The sequence below is a fragment of the Lepidothrix coronata genome, unplaced genomic scaffold, assembly GCF_001604755.1.
Source record: "Lepidothrix coronata isolate B3197 unplaced genomic scaffold, Lepidothrix_coronata-1.0 Scaffold14, whole genome shotgun sequence".
In the NCBI taxonomy this organism is placed as follows: Eukaryota; Metazoa; Chordata; class Aves; order Passeriformes; family Pipridae; genus Lepidothrix; species Lepidothrix coronata.
Window position 1 is genome coordinate 8,999,217 of NW_016690194.1, and position 25,498 is coordinate 9,024,714.

General features: G+C 42.3%; 1 protein-coding gene and 1 long non-coding RNA gene across 4 annotated transcripts in view; one reads left to right on the forward strand and one right to left on the reverse strand.

Annotated features, from left to right (window-relative positions):
- Nucleotides 1-17,195, reverse strand: part of SLC12A2 (solute carrier family 12 member 2) — a 60,013-nt gene extending 42,818 nt beyond the window's left edge. For 2 of the 3 annotated variants that reach the window (XM_017806067.1, XM_017806065.1), the window contains exon 1: nucleotides 16,412-17,195. In XM_017806067.1, coding sequence (XP_017661556.1) covers nucleotides 16,412-16,912 — 501 coding nt within the window. In that variant the 5' untranslated portion in view covers nucleotides 16,913-17,195. The remainder of the gene's footprint in view (nucleotides 1-16,411) is intronic. The other variant, XM_017806066.1, reaches the window with a different exon arrangement.
- A 172-nt stretch (nucleotides 17,196-17,367) lies between these two features.
- On the forward strand, nucleotides 17,368-24,723 carry LOC108493099. Its single transcript, XR_001873342.1, has 3 exons — nucleotides 17,368-17,521; nucleotides 20,443-20,639; nucleotides 24,477-24,723. It is a non-coding gene; the product is annotated as an uncharacterized LOC108493099 (long non-coding RNA).
- Nucleotides 24,724-25,498: the final 775 nt, after the last annotated feature.

A 25,498-nucleotide genomic window follows, 5' to 3' on the forward strand; every position in this document is an offset into this window, starting at 1 on the left:
AACAAAGATGCATTAGAACAAGGGAAAGATTACAAAACATGTACACAACTACAATAAAACTGTCAGTCAAGCACATAACTGTATAACCACTCATTGCTTCTTCATATAAAACACATTCTTATTTCTCACAGAAAACCATCACGTTATACCTGCAACAAACTCAAATCTACACTGTAACATTCATGTTACCTATGCAATTTTTAAGCTCTGGCCAAGAAAACTGACAATACTAGGTAACATCTGCTATTACAAAAACAAACATAATGTCTCTAATAGAAACAACAAAACTGTTCTTTGAGAAGACTAGTCAGGGAGGATCGAGGAAGGACAGAAGGAATTTGCATCTTCATGTCCTAAAATACTGTTTTAGGATTAAAGTAGTTAATGTGTTTTTTTTCTTTTTTCTTTTTTTTTTTTAAAACAAGCTTTGAGTTTGTTTACTGCATGTTTATGTTCTACAAGAAGGTGGAGAATATCTTATTATCTAATGTAAGAAAGAATCATATACTTGAGCATGTGAATGTGGCTTGCCAGGTGTTGGCAGAATCTGCACAAATCAACAAGGTGACCTCCAGAGGTCACTTCCAACCTCAACCATCATGTCACAGCTACGTTTTACTGTAGTGTTCGAAAAAGCCCCATAGCTCAGTCTGTTGTACTCCGGGAAGGAGATAATGTCTCACAACTGGTGTTCTGAGTTATCAGTTACCAGATCAGCCCCAGGATAGCACACTGTGAACACAAGGAAGTTTTGTTCTGTATGTCTCATCTCTCCACACAATGCAATATTTCTTAGGAAAATATTTTGAAGCACAAGCAAAATGTAATAACTGAAAGGTTACTCCTGGTTATCAGTGCTAGTGGGCGCCCAATAAAGCACCAGTGAGAATAGATATTACAGAGTGTGGGCACAAAAGAATTCCACTACATAAGGCTCTAAGTTCAGCCCTCTAATGCAAGATTAAGAAAGCACCACTGTGGTTTCAGCTGTAAATCAAGCAGTGTAGTATTTTTCATGCTTGTACTCATGAGGATACAATGCTTCTACTCAAGTCACATACTGAATGGAAAAAACTGCACCAGAACTATTTTAGAACAGCAACACATGTACGATAAGATCTTCATAAACAGACTGGAGGACATCTGTTCATAAACAGATTGGATTTGGAGGAGGTGTAACAATAGGGGAAAGAAAAGAGGTTTTAGCATTTCAGATCAGAAATGCTCTTATTGACACAACTTTTAAATCAAAATAATCAGTCCAAAAATACTCAGTTATGGTGTTCACTTACATGGCTAAAGGAAAAGTAAGATACATTTACATGTTGACAATTTATCATACACTGAGAGGACTTTAGGCAAGAAATAGTTAATTTCTGCTCCTACACAGAATTTTGCATTGCTGTTTCACAGTATCTGAAAAATACAAATAATCTACTATTTCATCTCCAGTACTGGATCATAACAATAAGCTATTTGTGTCAATTGTGAATAGCCTCCTAGATTAGTAATGACAAAATACTTGGTAGCCAGAAGTGATCTTTCACACACAGCCTGGAGTACAGCAGTGCATGGGAAAGTTTCTAATCAGTAAAAATTGTTATTTAGTTTTACTTAAGAGGTCTTGATAGTGGTGTATGTCATGCAGCATGTTTGTAATGAACCTATCTAAATTCCATCTTAATGGCAACATACTTTGGCTATACTGAACTGCATGAGGTAGTACCAGAATAAACAGACGTGAAGTCTTCTGCTCTTGTTTTCTTTTCAAAAATCACAACTTGGAAGCCCCAAGTAAAGGACAAGACAACAAGCAAGTTTGTGTGTAAGATTACTGGGTGGTACTTCAGGCAGACTGCTGTCTTTGTGGACTACCTGATTTGGTACGTCCCTAGTAGTCATTAATACTCTGGTGGTCTAGTGGTTAGGGTGCAGGACTCTCACCGCTGCGACCCGGGTTCGATTCCCAGCCCCCCGGGCAGATGGAGCTCGTCAGCCCTGTAAGGCCATCCATCTAAGAGAAGGTCACTCTAAACAAACCTACGTCCTGAGACCCTCACTGCCACTGTCCAAGCTTGCTCGGCCCCGGCAGATGAACCTCAGGATTAAAGGGTGGGCTCAGTTCAGCGCACGCTGTGTCTCACCTAAAAAATCCAGTGCGCAGGCTCGAAGGGTTAATGACCTTTCCCAAATCTTCGCTCGCGAAGACTGGCCATTATTATAGTAGTCATTAACCTTTAGCTAACCCATCCAATTACCCTTAGTCCTGTGTGGAAAGAGGATGCCCAAGAAGCAGCTGAGACTAAAGCATTAACTGCTTTTTCCATCTCTCAAGTGTGACCAGTTACAGGGTTACCACATGCCATATAGTACAGAGTTCTTATACAAATTCCTCAGAAAGGTTTCAAAACAGTAGCTTTTTCTCTCTTAGTAGGATATAGTACTGAAGCTGGTTCCAACAGCTTATGCTATCATGTTAAGGAAAATTAAGAACCTTATATTTTCAAGCTCCAATTCCTGCAAGGAAATATAAAAATGGTATTCCACCACATTTAATGAAGCTGCTTACATTTAAAACTGCTTTACATCTATGTATACTGGCACTGAGCACAGTGCTCTTACCATTTAACGTGCTTGCTGAGAACAAAAAAATAAGAGAAGCCACCTGAGAACCATCTTTCCCCAAGAGGTATTAACAGAACAGTTCTGCACAGCAACGGGTCTCTCTCCCACCAGCTGCAGTCAGAGCCTCAAGAGCAGGAGATCTGAGGTGAGAGATGTTTGCAGGAACCCATCTTCACAAGGGGAACTTTCACACATCTTCTGCAGCCTTTCACTGCAGATTCCAGTGTTACAGACAAGCTGTTTGCCACACTTTACCACGACAACTTCTTGTTTTCATCTCCCAAAGGTTAAATTTTGTAGGCACTGCCATTTTAAAATATTCCTTACTGTGGAAGGAAGAAAGCAGTAAAATGTATTGATCCAGATGTAGCATGCCAGCTGTCTGAACAGAGGAAGAATCCCTACTTGTAGAGATTATACTCTCAAGATATCCCAACTCTACAGCTGCACACCGTTAAGACTATGACTGCATAACCTGACAGAATACTTTCAGAATTAACACAGCTCAAAACATACACAGAAAAAGAGCTTATGAACACTTGGTTTTTTGCTTCTCTCATTCAAATACACGTTATCCAATGAAGCAAATAAAAATGACAGATTAAAGAAAGTTATCCAAATATAGCAGAATTACTAGACATTTTGCCTCAGATTACACTAACAACAGGATTTTTAAACAGTACCTACTATCTTTTCTTGAAAGAGCAAACCTTCCACTTTCCCTGCTGGAATGAACTTTTGGATTCTAGCTCCCACCACTTATGACATTTCTAATTATCTGAATAAAATATTTTATAAGTGCTAGATGTATTGCACACATAGAGTAACTGCACTGAATAATTCTGCTGCACAGTTGTTTACTTCTAATATAACAATTACAACTTTTGCAAACAGTCTGTACTGGTACAAGTGTGATACAGGCTGATACGGTGGATACTGTGCAATAAAGTGTGATAAAGAATAATAAACTAGGAATTAAATGCTGTCTGAAGGACACCAAACAGTATCAAACAAATCTGTTCTTCAAACATTACTTTTGCAGCATGCTAATGCTTGCAGTCATGAAATTCCCAGTTTTTGCCTAAGGGTCAGTTTGATAAACTGTTTTTATGTTTCAATGCTTTTATCTAAGCAGGTGTGAAAGAAATCAAGAGCACTGAGCTTCCTTTCCAAAACACCTAAATCTATTGAATGGTTTTAAGCAGACTGTTGTCCAGGGACACCAGACAGTCCTGTCATTAACGCTTTAACACATTAACTTTATCAAGTAAAGCCTGGAATCTTGGTCAGGCAACAAAATTCAGAAGTATTTCAGTACTGAAATATATGAGAAGAAAAATAAGTTCTCGCCAGTCTTTGACTTGACCTGGTGACACTGACTACTGTTTGTAACCAGTTTTTCAAACAATCACTGTTCATTTTTACCTTTGTTTATAGACTAACAAAAAAATCAAAAAATCACAGTGAGTTTTTAATACTAAATTTGAAAAACACCTCTGCCAGGTCTGACAGTTTTCAAGTGGATTTTTTTTTTTGTGCATGTAAGGAAATTAAGCTCTATATAAGCTCTAAAAGGGAGGAAGTATCATAGGTAATGACTTTCAAAATATCTTACTCTACATAGCACTCTCTTAAAAGAACAGTCTGACTGGACAGGCTCTTCTGTAAATTAATAACACTTGCAATACCATTGTTGGCAAAGAGCTATTTTTTCACTATACCTAAGCCTCCCTCCCACAAAACCCCCAAAACTATACTCAACCAATATCCAAACCTGACTGAAACGGTTACTTCTTGAGAAAGGCATTTGCTAATTGGACCTATCAAACAATGCAGAAGAATCTTAACATAGAATAATCTTTATTAGAACTAGGGACTGGAAACTGACACAACTGAAAGTCAGTGCCTATGAAAGCAAAGTCATAAGGAAAAAAAAAAGTATGCTGTCTACATCTCCCACTACCCTTGAAAGAACTTTTTCTGACCAATCCTAAATACTTTTAGAAAACTATCACCTTTCTACATAGTAACAGTTGAAAAGCCTATAAAACTACAAAAATAATCCTGTAATGAGTAAATCAAATGGGAAAAAACCCACAATACACATCTGTGGCACACACAAACTTTAAATACTGCATGCAGTTCTAGTCATTCCTCTGTTCCTACTTTGCTGGAATAAGGATAGTGGCAGGGTTATCATGAGAAAGTTTGGAAACGAAGAACAACTGTTAACAACTCTCAACTAAAGCTTTGTTACAGCCCTCATTCTGATGAAAGTGCAATGAAAGCGTAAATTCTGAAACTGAAAGCAGGTTATGACTTTCTGCATCTTAATTACACCATTTACATCTTATCAACAGATGTAAAAGTCTGAATCTTTGATGCTTCAAACAGCATTATTTCTCAATTAAAAATTGCTACTCATCAAGCCAGTATCTTTCACAGACACCTGGGACAGTTTACAAATTTGTGATAATTTGTTAAAATAATAACTTAAAAATAATTTTAAGTTAAGAAAATAGATTCAGGTGTTCAGGTTTTTCAGGAGCTAGATGGGAAGCTGGAATGGTTAATACTGCTACCAGTGGGGAAAAACCCCAGTCAGGTAGCACATGCAAAGGAAAACATGGCAGAGGACATATTCATACCTCAGTCTGCCTAAGCATCTTTTCTGCATTTTCTTGAAAAAACAAACTCAAAAAACTATCAGGGAATATTGCTAATCATTGCTTGTTGACAGCAGCTCAGAAATTTCAGCGGTCATTTTTGGTACTTTACTATTTGGTTATAAAACAGGAGAGAATTACAAATTCTATTAGTAAATTTTACCATAATTCCGACTCCAGCATCTTTACAGTCATAACGCAGAAAAAGCCTACTAACCTATTAAATGGCATCCAGAAGTTACCTGGAGCAACTGGAGATAAACTGCCCAGATAAAACAATCAGTTTTTAAAACTCGGGATTCCTTGGAATCAAACATGAACAGCTTCAATCATTGGTTACTCACTTCAATCAAAGGAAATCCTATGTTACCTTCTCTACAATTACACATTTAAAACATAGCAGCAAATGCCTTTGGCATCCACTTCCACAGATTTTAAAACAGATTGCATCAAACACAGAACATTAATGTTATCTTAAGCTGAAATTAAAGAGTGCTGTACTTTGATCACAGCAGAGCAATTTTAAACAGAAGAAATTTATAGTTGCAATTAACATGTCAATTGAAAAATTAGCTATGTCTCTGCCATCAGCTTGTGTTTCTCTGTCTTGCACTCAGTGCTTTTAATAGAGAAACATTAAACAATACTTTTTGTATGTATGCATATATATATACTTATTTTAAAAGCCATTTTTACTTTTATTCTTTTAAAGGGAAAATCATACACTCATCTTTCCAACTCTTACAGTAGGATAATGCATTAACCAGTCTAGCAAGACTGTTAATCAAGAAATTTACTCAGGCAATTGATTTCAGCTTAGGAGTAAAATCCTTGTTCTTTCTAGGTGGTACACTTACATAGATAGGAGCTTTGTTTGTGAATATTAGCACCACTTTAATGTCGTACATGCACACAGTTTTCCTGACAAATCTCTAAGCTTACTACATGAAGGCTTTACTCTTTAAGGAGATGATTACCATCCTTCTGTCCTAAAATGAATGGATGCAAAATGCAATCTGGTAGACTTCTGCTTGAAGAAAAAAGTGCGGAATCAATTCAGAAGTGAAGTAACAGCAAAACTGTCCACACTTAAGAGTACTTTAGTTGGTTAAAGGGGCCCCCTGGTGGTCTAGTGGTTAGGACGCAGCGCTCTCACTGCCACGGCCCGGGGTTCGATTCCCGGTCAGGGGACTTCCCTGGGCAGATGGAGCTCGTCAGCCCTGTAAGGCCATCCATCTAAGAGAAGGTCACTCTAAACAAACCTCCTTGCCATTGTCCAAGCTCGCTTGGCCCCGGCAGATGAACCTCAGGATTAAAGGGTGGGCTCAGTTCAGCGCACACTGTGTCTCACCTAAAAAAAAAAATCCACTGCGCAGGCTCAAAGGGTAAAAGACCTTTCCCAAATCTTCGTTCGCGAAGACTGGCCATGAAAGTTGGTGAAAATAGACAGAAGCTGGCCCCTGAGTGATCCTGATGACCTTGATTGCCATGGCAGTGCCCAACAGCCCCCCCGACCTTTTATGTCACCCAACTAATCCAGGCATCAGAACATTGTGTAATACTCCAAGGATGAGCTCATCCCTTCATCTGTATACTTTCTCTACTAGAATTTTGAGTTTTCAGCCTTTTCTAAGCAAAATGATTCAATGCTTTCGTAAGCATCACATCAAAATAAAGTCTCTCACAAGGCAGGTTACTAAACAGTGTCTCTGGAAACAGTGACAGTGTCAATACCATTTAATCCGCTTGTCATGAAATCAGCACAGGACATTCAGAATCAAATCTCTGCAGTTCTCCTGACAGGAAAGGACTATCCGTATTTCCAAAAGAAAAGTTCCCAAGGGAAGCACTTAAGTCTGAAATTTGAAAGCCCACAGCCAGTATGGTGTGACCAGACAAATTCCTCTGAAGTAGTTTCTGCATGTGACACAGCAGCAAAGTTTTGTGACATCTGCAGGTACGCAAGAGCACTATCCTTCCTATTTGAAATATACAGAATGTTTTCATCCTCCATACCAAAAATATTAAAGAGAGCACTTAGCAAAATAAAGAAAACTCCCTACATCTTCACACCTTGATTCATACATTCCTCCATAGGCAGAGGATGATATGAAAACTCTGGGCAAGCTGATCGTGAGAATTAGAGACAAATGAAAAAAAGGCCTCTGTTCAGGAGCTCTGCAGTGTGGACACCCCATGGAAGACCCACAATGCTTATGGTCTACACTCCCAGAAATACTGTAGGCAAAGTCAGGCCTTTTTGACAAGAAATAGTCAACATAGTCTCTCACAGTAAAAAAACCCACCACTAAATGAACGCACCCCCCCCAAAACAACAACAAAAAACCCACAAAAATCAAAACCAAGTAAAAAAAGCCCAAGTCTCTCCCCAGAAAAGCCCAAACTTCCTTTCCCTGTCTCTCTACTTCTAGTTAACAGAAAAGTACACCACTAATCTGGCCAGAAGGAAGCATGATTTCCTGCACAAGTGTAGGGGCAATCAATCCATTCAGCTTAGGAGGATGTCTACTTGTAGACTTCAGGTAGTCTACTTCACACCTCAAGAAAGCACCTTCCCTTCTGCACTAATATATTTGATCCTTTCCAAAAGAACCACTGTACTCTGAATGATTTACTCAAGTAATTATTCCTTACTGCACATTGACTGCAATATTCCTTTTGACATCCATTCTCCTGAAAGGAGAAATCACACTACCAGGAAAAATGCATCCAGGCTCTGAGCACGGAAAGTTTTCACATGAGCATCTGAAACACATAAGCCTGAAACACCCCAGAATGAAGCAGATGCAGCACTTGACTGCACAAGGGCTGAAGTAAATCCAATTAGCAAGTCTCCTGCAGAGCAGTTTTGCATTCTCAATTACAGTCCAAGAAATACAATGTTCTGCAATTAAGTACAAAAGAGAATCCATTTCAATCTTGTCAAGAAGCTGTTTTGAGCACACCAGATTTCCAAGTTGTGGTATAACCCCAGCCAACACCAAGCCCCTCACAGCCACTCACTCCTACCCACCAGTGGGATCGATGAGAAAATGGGAAGGGTAAAAGCTGGAAAACTTATGAGTTGAAATAAGGGCAGTTTAACAGGGAAAGCAAAAGCCAAACACACAAACAAGGCAAAACAAGGAATGAATTCACTGATTCCAATGGGTAGGCAGGTGTCAGCCACCTCCCGGACAGCAGGGTCCCAGATTACTTGGGAAGACAAACTCCACCACTCCAAACATCCCCCCTTTCCTCCTCCTTCCCCCCACTGTACCACAGAATCATCGAATCAGCCGGGTTGGAAGGGAACTCAGAGATCATCAAGTCCAACTCTTGATCCACTACCGCTGTGGTTACTAGACCATGGCACTGAATGCCACATCCACTCTCATCTTAAAAACCTCCAGGGACGGAGAATCCACCACTTCCCTGGGCAGCCCATTCCAATGCCTGATTACCCTCTCTGTAAAGAAATTCTTTCTAATATCCAACCTAAACCTCCCCTGGCACAGCTTAAGGCCACGCCCTCTTGTCTTGCTGATAGTTGCCTGGGAGAAGAGACCAACCCCCACCTGGCTACAACCTCCTTTCAGGGAGTTGTAGAGAGTGAGGAGGTCTCCCCTGAGCCTCCTCTTCTCCAGGCTGAACAGTCCCAGCTCCCTCAGCCTCTCCTCATAGGACTTGTGCTCCAGTCCCTTCACCAGCCTTGTTGCTCTCCTCTGGATCTGCTCCAGCACCTCAATATCCTTCCTGAACTGAGGGGCCCAGAACTGGACACAGCACTCCGGGTGTGGCCTCACCAGCGCTGAGTACAGGGGAAGAATCACTTCCCTGGACCTGTTGGCCACACTGTTCCTGATCCAGGCCAGGATGCCGTTGGCCTTCTTGGCCACCTGGGCACACTGCTGGCTCATGTTCAGCTTCCTGTCAATCCAAACTCCCAGGTCCCTCTCTGCCTGGCTGCTCTCCAGCCACTCTGTCCCCAGCCTGTAGCGCTGCAGGGGGTTGTTGTGGACAAAGTGGAGGACCCAGCACTTGGCCTTGTTGCACCTCATCCCGCTGGAATCAGCCCAACTCTCCAGTCTGTCCATGTCCCTCTGCAGAGCCCTCCTGCCTTCCAGCTGATCAACACTCCCCCCCAACTTGGTGTCATCTGCAAATTTGCTGATGATACACTGAGCATGATGCCATAAGGTCTGGAATATCCCTCTGGCCAGCTGGGGTCACCCATCCTGGCTGTGTCTCCTTCAAACCCCCCTGCACCTCCAACTTCCTTGCCAGTGTGGCAACACAAAAAGCAGAAAAGGCCTTATCTCTCTGTGAGCTCAGCAATAACCAAAACATCTCCATATTATCAACCCTGTGTTCAGCACAAATCCAAACACATCCACTGGGAAGACAAATAATTCTACCCCAGCAAAAACCAGCACACAAGTCATCTTCTATACTCCACCTCCAAAAACAGGTTAATTTCAGGGATTCTTGCTCTTAACACCTTTTGGTTTACATCCACTTCTGCAAAACAGAACGACGCACTTTGAGGTGGGGGATAGGGAGCCAATGACTCTTTGCAGCAATTACCCTAATAGAACGTCCCATTTTTATAAGAGGTCTAGCTCCAAGTGCAGCCAGTTCCTGAAAAATTACATTTAACCTACTGTCTTACAACAGCCTAAAAAGCCAACTGAAATAATCCTAAAAATCTAAGTACTGCCTGAATTTTTAATGCCATGCCATGAAGTGGCAAATACAAGCATAGCACAGCCTCTGAGCCAGCATTGAGCAGAGCTGGTACATTCACACAGCACAGCACTCACTTGTATTGGCACAACCAAAGTTGCTGAACAGTTCAAAAGCAGCATTACTCAGAATAGTCTTAGGAGTCTCTGCCATGTAAACTGTCAGACTAAACTGAAACACTAATCCAGCATCACAGTCACTTTACAGATGAAACACACATGGCTTTTTCTTTGAATTAAAAAAACCAAACCAACAACAGAAAAACCCCCAAACAAAAACAAAACAAAAAACAACCAACAACAAAAAAAACCCACCACCAAACAACCGAATAATCTGAAATATAAACTGTTAATTCAAAGAAGGAAAGTTCACTAGCAAAATGAAGATGCAAGAGATAACTCTCCTTACTAAAATGGAGGGTAGGAATTTTTCTACTCTTTTAATCATCATATCACGAGTCAGTTAAGTTTGAAGACCACGGATAATGCATCCTAAGTTAGTTTTTATGCATAAAAAGGAATTTCAGTAAGTTGGTCAGGCATAATCATTATGCTGAAGTGCACTTCCATGCATTTAAACTGCAAAGCCTGGATAGCTTCCAAAATACTGAAAGGCAAACCATTCAAAGTCAACTACTTAAAAAAATTGTTAGTCGTGACAAGTGACCATAGTGTGACTGCTATTACCTATACCAAGAAGTGGGGGAAATAGGTTTGTGGTTGCTCATGAATGGATATCATATGAGGCTTTGGAAAAAATCTGAAGAATTCAACAGAAGATGTGGTACACTGGTTTAAATTACTCCAGATACTGATCTTGCCAAGCTCCTCCTCTGCAAGAATGAAAATTATCAGAGGTCTAATCAAGTGCAGTACCAAATGGGAAAAAGTTAATCTGAAGATGAAGATTTATTCTGCTGCACCTTCCCCTTTAACCAGTTCTGAAATATGTTATGCTGAAAAAAAGGCGTCCATCTAGAGAGAAGTTAGTGCTGTTCTTTCAGGTTCTTTTGTATGACGTTAATAAAGATAAAAAATATTTTTATTTCATTTTTATATAATTCTTGAAGTTTTACTTTGTATCATACACAATACTTGTACAGTAGTACACATATATAAAATTTTAAAGTAAATAAATACATGCATATTAGGAGTGCACACCTGAACTTTTTTATTGATGCAAGTGTGCAGTTGAAGGACTGTGGACATCACTGGAGTACTGGATCGGGGAACTGAATCACCACATCCAGTGTTAAGATTTTGCAGCTGAGGGGGTGCTGGCTTTCTATAAACCAGATCACCTCCCAGAACCAACTAAGATCTATGAGGGTACAAAAGTTCACCCCTTTCAGCAGGAGTCCAAACTTGTGCTCTGAAACTATAAACTGTGAGCAGGGTTCATTTATTTCCAGCTTCTCTGGGACAAAAACAAAGTAGTAAGAACAGTAGTAGCAGTTTGCTGAGGACAGTTTCAAGTGTTTCAGTATTCCACAGGTGTTTTGGACTGGAAACTTCTCACAGAGATACAAACATCAAGAAATGTAAAAATACAAATTATATACAGTCCTTATAAAATACAAGCAAAGTGAGGATTTTCCACATGGATTAAAAAAGTGTAAAAACATCACTTTGCATGGTGTCAGTAAAGCCTCATCTGAGTACAAGCACATTAAGATCAGTGCTGTTCAAAAGTGATTAAAGAGTACAATTACAAATTATAGGCTTCTGGAATATCCCAAGATCACAGAGAGCAAGACTAAGAGTTTCTTGTTTTATTTTAGTACAGTGAAGTTCAGAAAGAAAGTCTGACTTCTGCTCACATATATGAAGGACAGCAAGAAGGAAAAGCTATCAGAATTAAAAAATCACAGGGACTCAGGAAATAAGAGACCTATAGACACCAAAAAAGATTCAGCAAGGAAGTGCAGTAAAAACAATCTGCAAGGGGGTCTCAGTCTTCTGGGCAAGGGGAGGAAGGAGCTTTTAGAGACAGACCTTACATAATTATCATGGTCAGCTAATCTGATGACCTAGAATCAGCTTTTAGCTTTTTATGCAGTTTTAGCTGAGTTCTGCTTTCTTTAGAGACCCAAGCAGACAAACCAAGAACTGAAATAAAAATAAATATTAGAGGTGCAGCAGTTGTTTAACATTTTCAAGACAGAATACATTCTGTTAAAAAGTAGTGCCATACAGAGCCTTTTCACTTACGTTAAACATTTTAAGTAAGATGGAAAACAGCAATGCTTGAGAAAATACTAATCTAAGCCAGAAAGACAATTTAAAGAATTTATAGTCATCCAACTTCAGTGAAAACAAACAAACACCCCCCCTCCTCAATTCTGCATCAAGACTATCAGTAATGCCTTCTTTCTTACTTCTGTCTCCAAATTCAGACGACAGCTGCATGGATTTTTATGCGGGAGGAAGCAAAACACACTCGTGTTTTTAAATGCCTTTGGATTTCTTTTTGTTTTGCTTTATAATTTGAGCCGGGGGGGTGGAAGTGGTGTGAAGATCTTCCTCTGAGATCACTACCTTGTGAGCCTGTCAGTGCTCTCGGTGAGTATTTAACCAACAACACAGCAGAGCCGCCAGTAGAGGGCTTGGTTCACACCGGATCCACTCAATGCAACTGCGAGGGCTGGCACAAAGCTCATATTAGAATCACTGACATACAGCAAAGCTTTAGTCTTAAAAAAAAATACCAAAAAGCACCACAATTCATTCAATCTATACAGAAAAATCATAAATTAAAGCACAGCAGTGGACGACACTGTGCAATTCTGAATACTTTATGAGTAGACCCCTTTCAAAACCAGGTCTGTGACATTATGCCATGGTAACTGATAAACTTAGGAACATGAAGGCAGGTGAAATGCATTCTACAGGCTGTATCTTTACATACATGTGTAGCTGACCCAGGCAAAACAGATATTTCTAAACTGTAAGAGAGGAAAAAAGGAAAATTAAGAAAAGGAAAAGCAAGAAAAGCAAGAAAAGCAAGAAAAGCAAGAAAAGCAAGAAAAGCAAGAAAAGCAAGAAAAGCAAGAAAAGCAAGAAAAGCAAGAAAAGCAAGAACGCTTTTACTCTTCCTACTGTCTGAAGGCAGATTCCCTCTGGAGGGCAGGGGACACACAACTGCAACAAAAACCTGCCTGTCGTGTCACAGTATGCTGGTTTCCCTCCCACCTCTTTGCTAATAAACACCCTCTTACCTCTGCATCTCGGGAGACTAAAGCATCCCCCTCATCTATGACATAAGCAATCGTAACCCCATCACAAAATTTCCTCTATCATCTCTCTAAGGCAGAGTAAGATTAATGTACACCACCTGGGTCAGGAACAGATTGATCATCTTGGCTATGACATACTTGGCAGCCAATGACATACTAAAACAAGACCCCCTCCCTTGAAATTTAAAATGATCTACCAAGATCAACATTATGCAATTCATCCACCTCAGAGTACTGCAGCATCACCCAGCCATGTTCACAAAACCAGATTCAAGAGCAATTTCTTTTCTGTTAGAACAGCCACTGTTGGAATGACCTATCCTGCTCGGACTGCAAGACAAACCCTTGAGAAATGGTACCCCTTGTGTACATGTACGTGCATCTTCCTCAAACAGTGCATCTTCTTCCAACAGTGCTTTTCTGTGAGAACAGAATCAGTAGAAGAGTTAGACATAATGAACAAACCTAAGGGAAAAAAAATTTTTTTCTTTAACTGGCATCAGCATCAACAATGCTCCAACACTCCCTGACATTTATTTAGCTATTGAAAGCAAACAGAATAGCACAAACTCTAACTGCAAGGTGAAATTGCTGCATTCAAAGCAGTGAACCACGTTGACAGTGAACAGTTTTGGATTAACACAAAGTCACTGCCAACCTTGATTCCCTGGGTCAAGAGCACAGGCACAACAATAGGTATTCACACAGAGTAAACTTTATATAAGGGTATGGAGATGTTTGTACCAGCTGCCCTTTACAGACATGCCGTACCTGTTAAATTAGTATGAAATCCACAGCTAAAGAGCAATCTTAACCCTTCCACTTACTGAAAATATCTTCTTTAATGCACTGCATTATTTAGCAGTAGAGACCACTATTGTTAGTCAGCAGGAACTGAAGTCACTTTGGGAATGGAGACAATAAGCCCCCTGAAAACAGCAAAAAGCACAATAGCTTTGTGAACATCTTCTACGGAGAAGCACAGTACCATCTTGATTTAAAAGTTATCAGCACTGTGTCCAGAAATCAAGTACATAATCAGAGATGTATTTCATACCCCTGAGATTGGGAGAAATGTAGTTATTAGTATGCATGACACACCCTTATTAAAAGCTTTTTTGTGTTCTTAACTTCACCTTGGAAAACGTCTTGCTAAGTTGGAAGCAAAAATAATGGCTTCTCCTCTTCATATAAGCCTAAATTGCTGCCAATACATGAACTGCTTTGGAAATTAAACATCCTACAACAGAATAGCTGTGTTACTCCATTGAACTTCAACTCAAATTCTGAAGTTTATATTTGTGACCCTTTCTAAAATTGATACTAGACAGCAAATGCAACCAAAAAATGCATATTCTATCCCCAATAATTTTTTCTGAGGTGGGGAGGACCCACAGCAGACAGGGCATGACTTTTAAGGAAAAAAAAAAAAATCTTCATGTATACATTTATCCACATTGCAGAACAAATTTATGATATTTAAGAAATTAATGATTTGACTTGCTCACAATGAAACTGTTTTGATAATGATCCTGTAATTAGGTTGTCTACCATTCCTCTATGCCACAAACTACAAAGAAAATTGCTTGCCATGAGTTTCCTCTTAATGAAGATATCACCATTCTAGAAATTACAGTTCCAGAATACATTAGATTCTGCACTTGAATTTCTTAATGGTGTCAAAAAGCTTTCATGATTGCTGCAACCTAAATACACCAAAAAACCTACCTGCCAAGCTTAGAAATTTAAGCAATGTTCTGCTTACAGTGCGGAGTATCCAAACACCCAGACGTCCCATCACGGCCAGAAGTCAGAAATTCAGGGAAAGGGGCAGGAAATCGCTATGTTTTCACATATATTATGAGCGCACATATGTGTGTTCTATTTATAGCACGCCTAGTCCATGCATAAGAGAGTAATTGCCAATTTCTATTTTATACTAACTTAGACTAAAGAACATCATTTAACTCCATCAGAAGGGGACCTAGAAGGCAGGAGTAACTTGCTGTTACAGGTAGCAGTTATTTGGAGAACTAATCTTTGATGCCACAACGAAGTATGTCTATAATACATCCAACAATTATTCCTATCAAGAGTCAGTTTCAAAAAATGGACTTAAACAATCACCACAACCTCCTCAAAAAACAAACAAAAAACCCCAACCCAAACCAGTACTGAACAGCCTAATAATGGTGTGAAAGTCTGACAAGAACAGACTTTCCCCATGGAACGCCACCTATAAGGAGTGAAAGGTGAGAGGAAAAAAGTTCTGGAAACAAAATATTCTTGGGACGTGGCCCACATGCTCCTTTGTTTTCTCTAAACCCAGCTGAAAAACCCCACTGGAACATGGGCTTCTTGGAGCGCAGCAAAAAACTGCGAGGCAAAAGCACTACAGTAGGTTTATCTGGTTTTAATTTAATCATGGTAGTTTAAAAAAAATGCATTAAGTTAATTCTACGTTCAGCTAAAGTTCGCCTTTTAGCCAAGACAGCCTGCAACACAAAAACAGCTTCCACTGTAACCCACCGACTTAGTCCGAAATAGAAAAAGCTTGAGGTCCGAAGCCCTGACACCGACAACGGGGCCGCTCAGCACCCCTGGAAAGGCTCGTTCAGGATCTGTGCCTGTGCGGATCCCGCAGCATCTGATCCGGATCCGATCAGATGCAGATCTGCAGATGCTAGGACACAAACCTCCGGCCGCTGATAAATAGGAGGACTGTCCTTATTTTTTTGTTTTTTTTTTTATTTTAAGCGTCTCTTCCGAGCATTTCCAGTCCCCTTCCCAGACTAATACCTATGGCAAACGCCCAATTTTCCCCAAATAGGGAATTAATTCCCTATCTGCCGGAGGCGATATGGAAGTGGAAAACCTGCTCGGCTGCGAACAGACCTACATCTCTAAATACCTCTCGCACTGGGGGGGGGAACCATCTCCCAAAAACACGTGCGGATGGGGGGGGGGTGGCTATCACTGCGTCACGAAACGAAAAAATAAAAAATAATAAATAATAAAACCGAGGCGGCAGCGATGCATCCGCGTTGTCTGCGCCTCCCTGAGGCTGGACGAGATTTAGCTTCTCCTTTTTTTTTTTTTTTTTTAGCTTTTTCTCGCTCCCGAGGGGCCGCTCTCTCACCTTGTCCAGCTCATCGTGCAGCTCGGCCAGGCTGGGCCGGAGCAGCTTCTCGCCCAGGTCGGCGGCCGTGTGGCGGTAGTGGTCGATGCGGGGCACGGCGTCCATGGTGTTGTGGCCGAAGGTGCGCAGGTAGTAGGTGTTGGTGTGGGTGTCATAGTAGTAGTGCTGGTGCCCGCCCGAGTGCAGGCTGCCCTCGCTCATCACCGTGTCGCCGCCGTTCTGGACGCCGCTAACATTGCCGCTCTCCGAGCCGCCCCCGCCGGGCTCGCCTGGGCTCTCGCCGCCGGCCGACGGGTCCACGAAGTTCACGCGAAACCTGCCCTTGGCTTCCTCGCCGCCCTTCCCCGCCGCGCCGACGTCCCCGCCCGCTTTGCGGGGCCCCTCGGCCACCAAGTCCACCTGGAAGCGGCTCTGGCTCGGCGTGGGACCCAGCGCTCTGCCCAGCGCATCCTTGGCGCCCTCATCGCTCGCAGACGCCGGCGCCGCCCGCTTGCCCTCCATGCCTTCCTTCCCCCTCTCTCCGCTGCTCCGAACGCCGCTGCTGCTGCCCCCGCAGGCGGCACCCGCAGCTTTAAAGCGCCCGAGCAGCACCCCGGGGCTACTGCAGACACAGCGGCGCGGCCCGCCCCCACCGCAACGCCAGGTGACGGTGACGGCGCCGGCACCTCCGGTCCCTCCCGCCCGATGCTGCTGTGCCCGGGCAGGAGCGCGCTCAGCTTGCACCGCTGGCGCGGAGGGAGGGATGCTGGGGATAAAACCGGCGGCGCCGCGCAGGCTCCGCCCGCTCCCGGCTGCGGCGGAGGGAGTGGCGGCAGCGCGTCCCCGGGCGGACGGCGGCGGCGGCTCCTCCCGCCCGCACTATGGCGGCCCCGCCGCATCCGCCCCGCGGCGCCGCTGGGAGGAGAGAAGACGGGAGTGGTGGGGGGACCGCGACGCGCTCCCGCCCGGCACAGCCCCCCTGGCCGACACCACGTCTCGCGAGAGCGGTGCGGCGGCGGCCGGTCCGTACGCCCGGTCCGTTACGCCCCTCTGGGATCCCTCAGACACAGCCTGGACTCCCTCCCACAACCCGGACCCCCTCACATACCGCCGGTCCCTGATACAACCCCGGTACCTCACACACATCCCCGAGCCCCCCTCACACACCGCCTGGACCCCTCACTCAACCTCAAGTCCCTCACACGCAGCCCGAACCCCTCTCACATGCCCGATCTCCCTCACACACTCCCTAGGACCCCTCAGACACCCCCGATCCTCGTCACAAAATCCCCGGTCCTCTCAGGCACCCCTCGAACCCCCTCATGCACCCCCGATCCCACCCACACCACCCCCGGTCCCTCACACACACCCCTAAATCCCCTCACACAACCCCAGTCCCTCACGCAACCCCAATACCTCACACATCCCCGGACCCCCTCACACCCTGCCAGGTCCCCCTCACGAAACTGGTTCTCTCAGGCTCCCCGTGAATGCCCTTGTACACCCCTTGATGCCCTTCACACACACCCTGAACCCCTCAGATGCTCCCAGACCCCTCAGACACTCCCAGACCCCTCAGAAACCCTCCAAACTCACACCCTGACCCCTCACACACACCTGGACCCCTCACATACACCCCGGACCCCTCATCCCTTAGTCCCGTCACACTCTCATTCCTCACACCTCCCCCCATTCCCTCACACACCCCCTGGACCCTCACCCCCAGAACCCCTCACACTCCCTCTGGACCCAAACCCTCCAAAACCGTTCAGAAACTCCCTGAACTCCTCACACACCCCCTGAAACCACTCATGCACACCCTGGTCTCTGACACACACCCCCAGACTCCTTCACACATCCCAGTCCCTCACATACACCCCAGCATCTCCTCACAGACACCCCAAGGGGGGGACGAAATGGTTTTTTTGGGGGAAAGACCCCCAAGATCAACCCCCCAGACCCCCCCCAGGACCCCCAAACACCCCTGGACCCCTGAAACACCCCCAGGGCCCCTCACAAACACATTGGTCCATCACACACCCCTTGACCCCTCTCACACCCCCCAGGTACCTTCTCACATACCCCTTGGACCCCCTCACACACCCCACCATCCCTCACACACCCCCTGCTCCCCCTCAAACACCCCACAGAATCCCAGAATGGTTCAGGTTGGAAGGGACCACAGTGGCTCAGCTGGTCCCACCTCCCTGCTCCAGCAGGGTCATCCCAGAGCACATGGCATGGGACTGTGTCCTGACAGTTTTGGAATATCTCCAGTGAGGGAGACTCCACATGCTCTCTGTGCAGTCTGTTCCAGTGCACGGTCACCCACACAGTGAAGTTCTTCTTCATGTAGAGGTGGAACTTCCTGGGCATCAGTTTCTGTCCATTGTCTCTTGTGTTCTGTTGTTCGGCACCACCAAAAGGAGCCAGGTTCCATCTTCTTGGCAACCCCCCTTCAGATATTTATATACATAGATGAGGTCCCTCCTCAGCTGTCTGTTCTTGAGGCTGAACAGGCCCAGCTCGCTCAGGCTTTACTCGTAAGAGAGATGCTTCAGCCCCTGAACCATCCTCGTTGGCCCTAGACCCCCTCAAATAACCCCCATACGCACCCCCAGATTCCCTCACACACACCCCAAATCCCCCTTTTCACCTTCCAGCCTCCAGATCTCTGCCAAACGTACTGTAAAAACCACTTGCATAATAGGTCTACTGTCAGTAATGTCTTTTTCTGCTGCAGTTTTTCATCCCTATCCTTTTAGAGCTAATTCTTTCTTCAAAAGTATACACAGTTCTTTAATTTGAAAAGTGGGGTCATTCTACCTCCCTGCTTTTACTGGAATAAAAGTGCCTGGATAATCCATTAAAGCATAGAAAGTTGGCTCTGAGGGTGTGAAAAGAAACCTCAGATGTGAGTCAAATGCTTCAGCTTCCGTAGTCAGAAATTAAGCAGGGACTCACCAATGATTTTCATTGTGTATTTTTTTGTATTTATACTTGAAGGCAGTATCTCACAGAATATCAGAAGGGGGCTGTGTCTTCAAAACTCTGCTTAGGTGGTAAAAATCATTTAGCAAACGTTCACTTCAGTTAGGCCTCTAGAGCAATGGCGCCTCTTTATTTCAATGACATTATAGTTGGTATTTCTTGGTTCCAAACCTCTTTTTTCCCTAGTGTGCAGTTTTGTATATTTTCCCCCTCTGCCTAGCAAAGTCTGAGTGCCAACATCCATTTTCTAACTCACTACTTCTCTGCTGTTTTATTTCAATTAACAACAAACCTGGTGACGTAATCCAACAGAAAAGGACTAGAGCTGTAAAACAAAGCTTGCTTTTCCATAACAGTTAGAGGAAGAAGTATTTCAATTTTAGGGATGTGTATATGCCTAAAAAAAAGCTGAAGATGCCTTGGCAGATTTTTCAAACACTCTTCTAGAAAAAAAAAAAAACAATAAAAATCTTATAATTCAAAATAGTTTGAGAAATTCCTTGATAAACTCAAAATTTAAAAAAAAAAAGAGAAAAGTTTTAAAAAATGCAGAATTTGGCAAATTTTCAGAATGTAAAGAAAAATAATCTGTGTGTGAACTGGAAAATAAAATATCAAGCTGTGCTGACGTTTTCACTACTTTGTTTGGAAAACAGTGGATGATGAAGAGAACCAGTCAGAATAAAAGATTTTTGTTCAGAACTGAAAGCAAACAGCACCCAAACAGCAGATGAAACACAAACAAAATCCACTGGAATATTTTTATTGGCAGACATAAACACTTCTTGATCAACATCTGCATAGAATGTCATATGATAAGGTGTTTGGAAACAGTTTAGACTTAAAAACGGTGATTTCTGTCAGTTCCCTGTATATATAAGGAAAGAGGAGGAAAGCAGCTTGTGAAATCCCATGGATTGGTGATGATGGGATTATGGCATTTAGCTATTTTAAAGAGCATTCTACCTGTGTGTTGGCTGTGTCTGCGTGGTGTTAGTTCCTCTTTGGTCTGCATTCATATCATTGCAATGCAATGCTCAAAAGTTTAATATCTCCTACAGTTGTGAATCCCCAGATCCAGTGATGAGGTTGGCCGTGCTCATGCTGAGGACGATCAAAGCTTTACACTTTAGGCTTCAAGAAGTTCCTCTTTAGAAGAAGGAAGAGGGAAGTGGGTGCAAAGAGTGTGCTAATGGGAAGAAAATGGCGCACAGAGAAGCCCTGAGAGAGGAGAGCACATCATCCAGATGGAAAGACAGTAAGAGAATCTGTAACTGTAAGGGAGAATAAAAGGCACATAAATTCCCATTAACTGCCAATTAAAATGTCATCAATACTAAAAAATACACTTTGAGAAAAAAAAATAATTAAATGGTTTCTGACATACCACTACTTAAAACATTATCACGGTAGAGTTTGGGTATTGTTGGTGAACAAAACAAAAGGATAACAGGTAAAATAAAAATAAACAATAAATTACTCTTGTTCTGGCCAAGATTATTTACCACAGAACGTTAGCAATTTTTTGTTTCTAAAAAGGCAGGAGAGAGGAGCTGTAGAGGGTTTCAGTGTCCTCTCAAAGATGCAAAAGCATTACTGAAAATCCCAGATTTGGTTTTAGTCACCAGGCATCCTTTTCGACTTTGAACATGCCATTTGCCAGCTTCAACTGATACACTATAGTCCTCATTTGATAACCAATGTAAAACACTGGAAAATGCAAACATTTTATGACACTGTGATTGTGGTAATCATTTAGATCTTGACTAGATCTCTTTCCCATTTGCCTCTTTTCCAAGCAGAAGAACTCTAATTTTAAGTCCTTGCTCCTGTGGACACTGTTCCTCACGTTGCACCTCTTTGGTTCTAACAGATCCTTTTTGAGCGGTCTCAGACTCACAAGCCCGTAGATCCACAGGTCCACAGGTCTCCCCTCAGATCATTAAAACTGGGCATCTGTTTTCAAAGTTCATGTCCTCGGGCACAAAGGTGGTTTTAAGATGCTGTGCATCAGAGTTAATAATCCAGCAGGTTCACCCTTGAGTTCCTCTACTGCTTCTGAGTGTCATTTGGACGTATTGCCTTGTAACTGTTCAGGCAGATCCCTCCTATTCATTCCTTGCAAAAAGGCTCCATTGGAGGAACATCTTCTGCCTCTTCCAAAGTGCAGGCAGATGACAAGAATTCATTTTGGTTCCTGATACGGCCTTATCTTCTCTGAGAGCTCTTTTTATATCATTGTCATCCATCGGCCTTAGTTTTTTGACAGGCTTGCTATTCCAGATGCTTCTAAGGGGTGATTTGTTACTAATTTTTTTTTCTATATGTTCTGTTTGGGCAGTCATCTCATGCTTATGATGCGTTCTGGTTTAGGCTTACTATATTTTGACACTTCAGGTTTTCCAAGGAAAACATTTCTTCTTGTAGCTTGCCTTATTCCTGCTGTTTGGCTGCACCAGTTTCCTCTCAGCCTTTCTCAAGACATTCTTGGTTGGTGATACAAATTTGTCATCTCTCAAAAATTATTTTTTTCAGCAATTGGCACCTGTAAGAACCTAGCTGGTTTTGGTTTCCTTGTCAGCTTTGTCTTTGATCAGCTTACTCATTTTGGGGGTTTGTTTTTTGAGCTTAGGTCTGCTGGATTCTGCGGTTTTGTATACTTCTTGTGCCTGCAGGGCAAGCTGTAGTCCTTGTTGCAATGCAGTTCTTCAGTGCTAAAATTTTAGAGCAGATCCTGTGCTACTTAAACCAAAATGAGGGTTATTTCCCCTTTTGTGTATCATCTGCCCAGGTGTTCCTTGATACGGTTGTTGTTAGCGTCTAAAATTGTTGTTTCTTCATCTCGACCCTATGTCACATTTCCCCAGCCTGCACACAGCCTGATACATCATTCCTCTTTTTCTTTCCTTCATTTTTCTTCTTTTATATTCTTCCTTTCCTTCTTTTCTTCCTTCCTGTTCCATAGCAAATAGAGGCAGAGTTAATATTTGTATTGTCCTCCTGTGCTGTTTATTGCATCCTTTATAATTATTACAGGTGTTCATCCAAATCAGTGTTTAAGTAATACTGTCTTTCTTTTCCAAGAAACCTAGATGAAGTCCTAACAAATACTGTATTGTCATGTGGCAACTTACTTGTATTTGTATTACACTAATCCTAGCTTACAAGAAAAAAAGGTAATTGCAGCAACACTTTTGAGAGGTTGCCAGATAAATCCTGTGATTAAGACACTCAGAAATTAAATCCGTTTGCTGGCAACCAGATGTGGTGCTGGAAAATCTTTTCCAGGGGGCCTTTCTTGTTCCAACCACGCTTTTGCTCCATCCATGTATGCTGACAATATTCCACTGTTTTTGTTTTTATGGACCTGGTGGTAGTAGGACCACCTCCATATTGATACCATGCCTAAAATTTCAGCATTTCTAACATTCTCTGAAGGCTGACGTGCAAGATAGTTTTTGGATGACTTCTTCAAAGGACTTCAGTTTTAATACTCTGTCAGCAATGTATTTACTTAGGAGTGAGATGGAGGGTATATGTCATCTAAAAATGTAAGGTTTTGCATTTTTGGTAGCTGGAGGAATGATATTCAGTACCTGCTGCCTGCTCTGAGTTTGTGAGTTTCTGTGTCTAGTTTTAGGGTGCTGGTTTATCTTTAAAGTTCTGGTTGTCTTCATATCCAAGAGACTGCCTTTAATTCTGTGCCCATATCAGTCCAGTTGAGACCAGTAAAGCCCCACAGGCTCTAGAAACCACTGCCAAGGTGTACATGTGACATAGTGAGATTAAATGCAAAGACCTTATAATTATGAGCTTCAATTATCACATATCATTCAGAGCACTTAATGTCTGACTCATTCCTCTTTTTTTTTTGCCCAGCATTTGAAAATTGTAGTCTGTATGTACATGTGTTAGGAAGAAGAAATTATTCAAAGAGAGATGGAGTTCGTTATCTTAAACTGCTGTGGTTATAGGCAGATACACCAAGAATAACTTGGGAATATAGATGAAGTAATTGCAACAATTCTGGAATTGCAAATAAACATGCCAACAAACATGTTTTTGTGCAGTATGATGTTTCTTCAAAGCAAAATGATACTCTGTGAATTTTTTTGTTGTGTTTCTAGTTTTAGTAATCTCTACTTGTCTCAGTCTCTAAGGAATTTTGTAGTAGATGAAGCTGCAGGGTATCATTGAGGTAAAGTGGGCAGCCTGAATGCTCAGTAACTGTTCAGTCTAGACTACAGAGTATTAACTTTGATCCAAACCATGCAGCCAAGTATCTCAGGACAGAGCTCACAGTCAATCGCACGACAGATCATCCTATTTCATTTCTCTGTGAGGTAGGAACCTGTCCTGATACTTTATTCCTGACACCTCTGTGTGAATCAAGTCGATTTCACATGACTCAGTTGCTTCTTTAGTTCATCTCTCCGCTCTTTGGATCTACAGGCAGGAATCTGTCTCAGACATAAAGCTTCTGGAGATTGTAGTCTGGATATGGTCATGAGATAGCCAGAATACAGGGATGAGGAAATACTTTACCCTCCAGGGGTATAGCTGTTTCCCATTCTTCCTTTTCAAAGAGATGTATTTTGGGTTTGGTTACTTAATCATGTTTCTTGAAGATAGAATAGCTTCCACATCTTTGTTTCCCTTTCATTATCTTCTGAAATGTGTGTCCTTTGGAGCAAATGCCCATTTTGTGAAGAAGCTGGAGGAGGGGGGTTGGCCAGCAGCCCACCAGTATCCACAGATATCTGTATTTCCAGAGGCTCAAGCCAGCCAACCACATTCTACTCACACAATTAATTTTCAGTCCTTTTCTTTTAATTCTTCTTGCATTATGACAGTCAGTCCATTAATATTTTTTGTATTTCATGTTCTATAAACACTCATTATTGAAATGGAGTGGAAGTTACCAATAATTTATGCTACAGTCATCCTTTTGTAGGGTTTTTTTTTCACCTGACCATTCACTGTTTTGAAAACTCTTAGTTTTTGTCCTGCCTTATTATAATGTATTATTTTAGACACTTTTTCCTGCATTTTTGTTACGAGGAACCATCTATCACTATTTATTGTTTAATGACAGGTTGGTGAAGGGACAGAAGACTAAAAGAAGTGAGCAAATACAACCTGCTGGATCCAAGAGCCTGGAAGAGGGAGAGGTGAGGCTGCTCAGCTCCATCTCCCTGGGTCTCGCCAGCACTGACGCCAGAGATGTGATCTCAGCAAGCAGATGCACACAGAGCTCAGCTATACACCATGGACATACCTGATGATTTAAACGTTGATCCATCTGAGGACTATAACACAGTTTTCTCAAAAAAAAAAAAAAAGTAGCAAACCTAGAAAATCCTAGTATTTCAAATTAAGTTTATGCTTGTAAACAATAATCCAGAACTAATGGAAACTACAGAAATTAGTAGAATGGCATTTTGCTTTCACAGCCTTTGTAGTCCAAGTGATGCTGACAGGTTCATATTGACTTATCTTACTGTTTTTTGACCACAGCTGTTCAGACTGCCTCTCATGTTACAAACTATCATGATTTGCCTCTAAAGTGTAACTATCAGCTTGAGCGTTTATTAAAGAGTTTTTCATGGTTACTGCCTGATGTCACTTGATGCCAATCATGTCTCCATGATACCTTATATGCATTATTTCGTGTGGAATCAGTGGATTCCTTATATGTAGCTTTACAGCAGTTTAAACTTGCAAAGTCTTGTATGCTGACCTGTTAAATCAATTTGAGTCAGATTTGGGATCTACCACTCATCAACAGAAGTTCTAACATGCATTTTAACAAGAGTGGGAACCTGAGCAGGCACTGCCAAAGAGATTCATGTGTGCTACATGTCCCTGCAACGAAAGAATTTTTCATTCCTTTCTACTACTGAATTTGCCAGAAAGACAGATTTTAATTAATTCTAGGATGTTTTCTAAGGTGGTCAGAAATCTAAGAAGAATTTAGCTTCAGGGTCTTTCTGGTAGGTGCCATAAAGCTATTTGGCAAAGTAGAGTAAAATATCTGCTTAAAGTAAGTGGTTCAGACTGGAGGGAGAAGTCTAATTGTTTGGAAATCTAATATCCTCCTCCAATATTATAAACTAA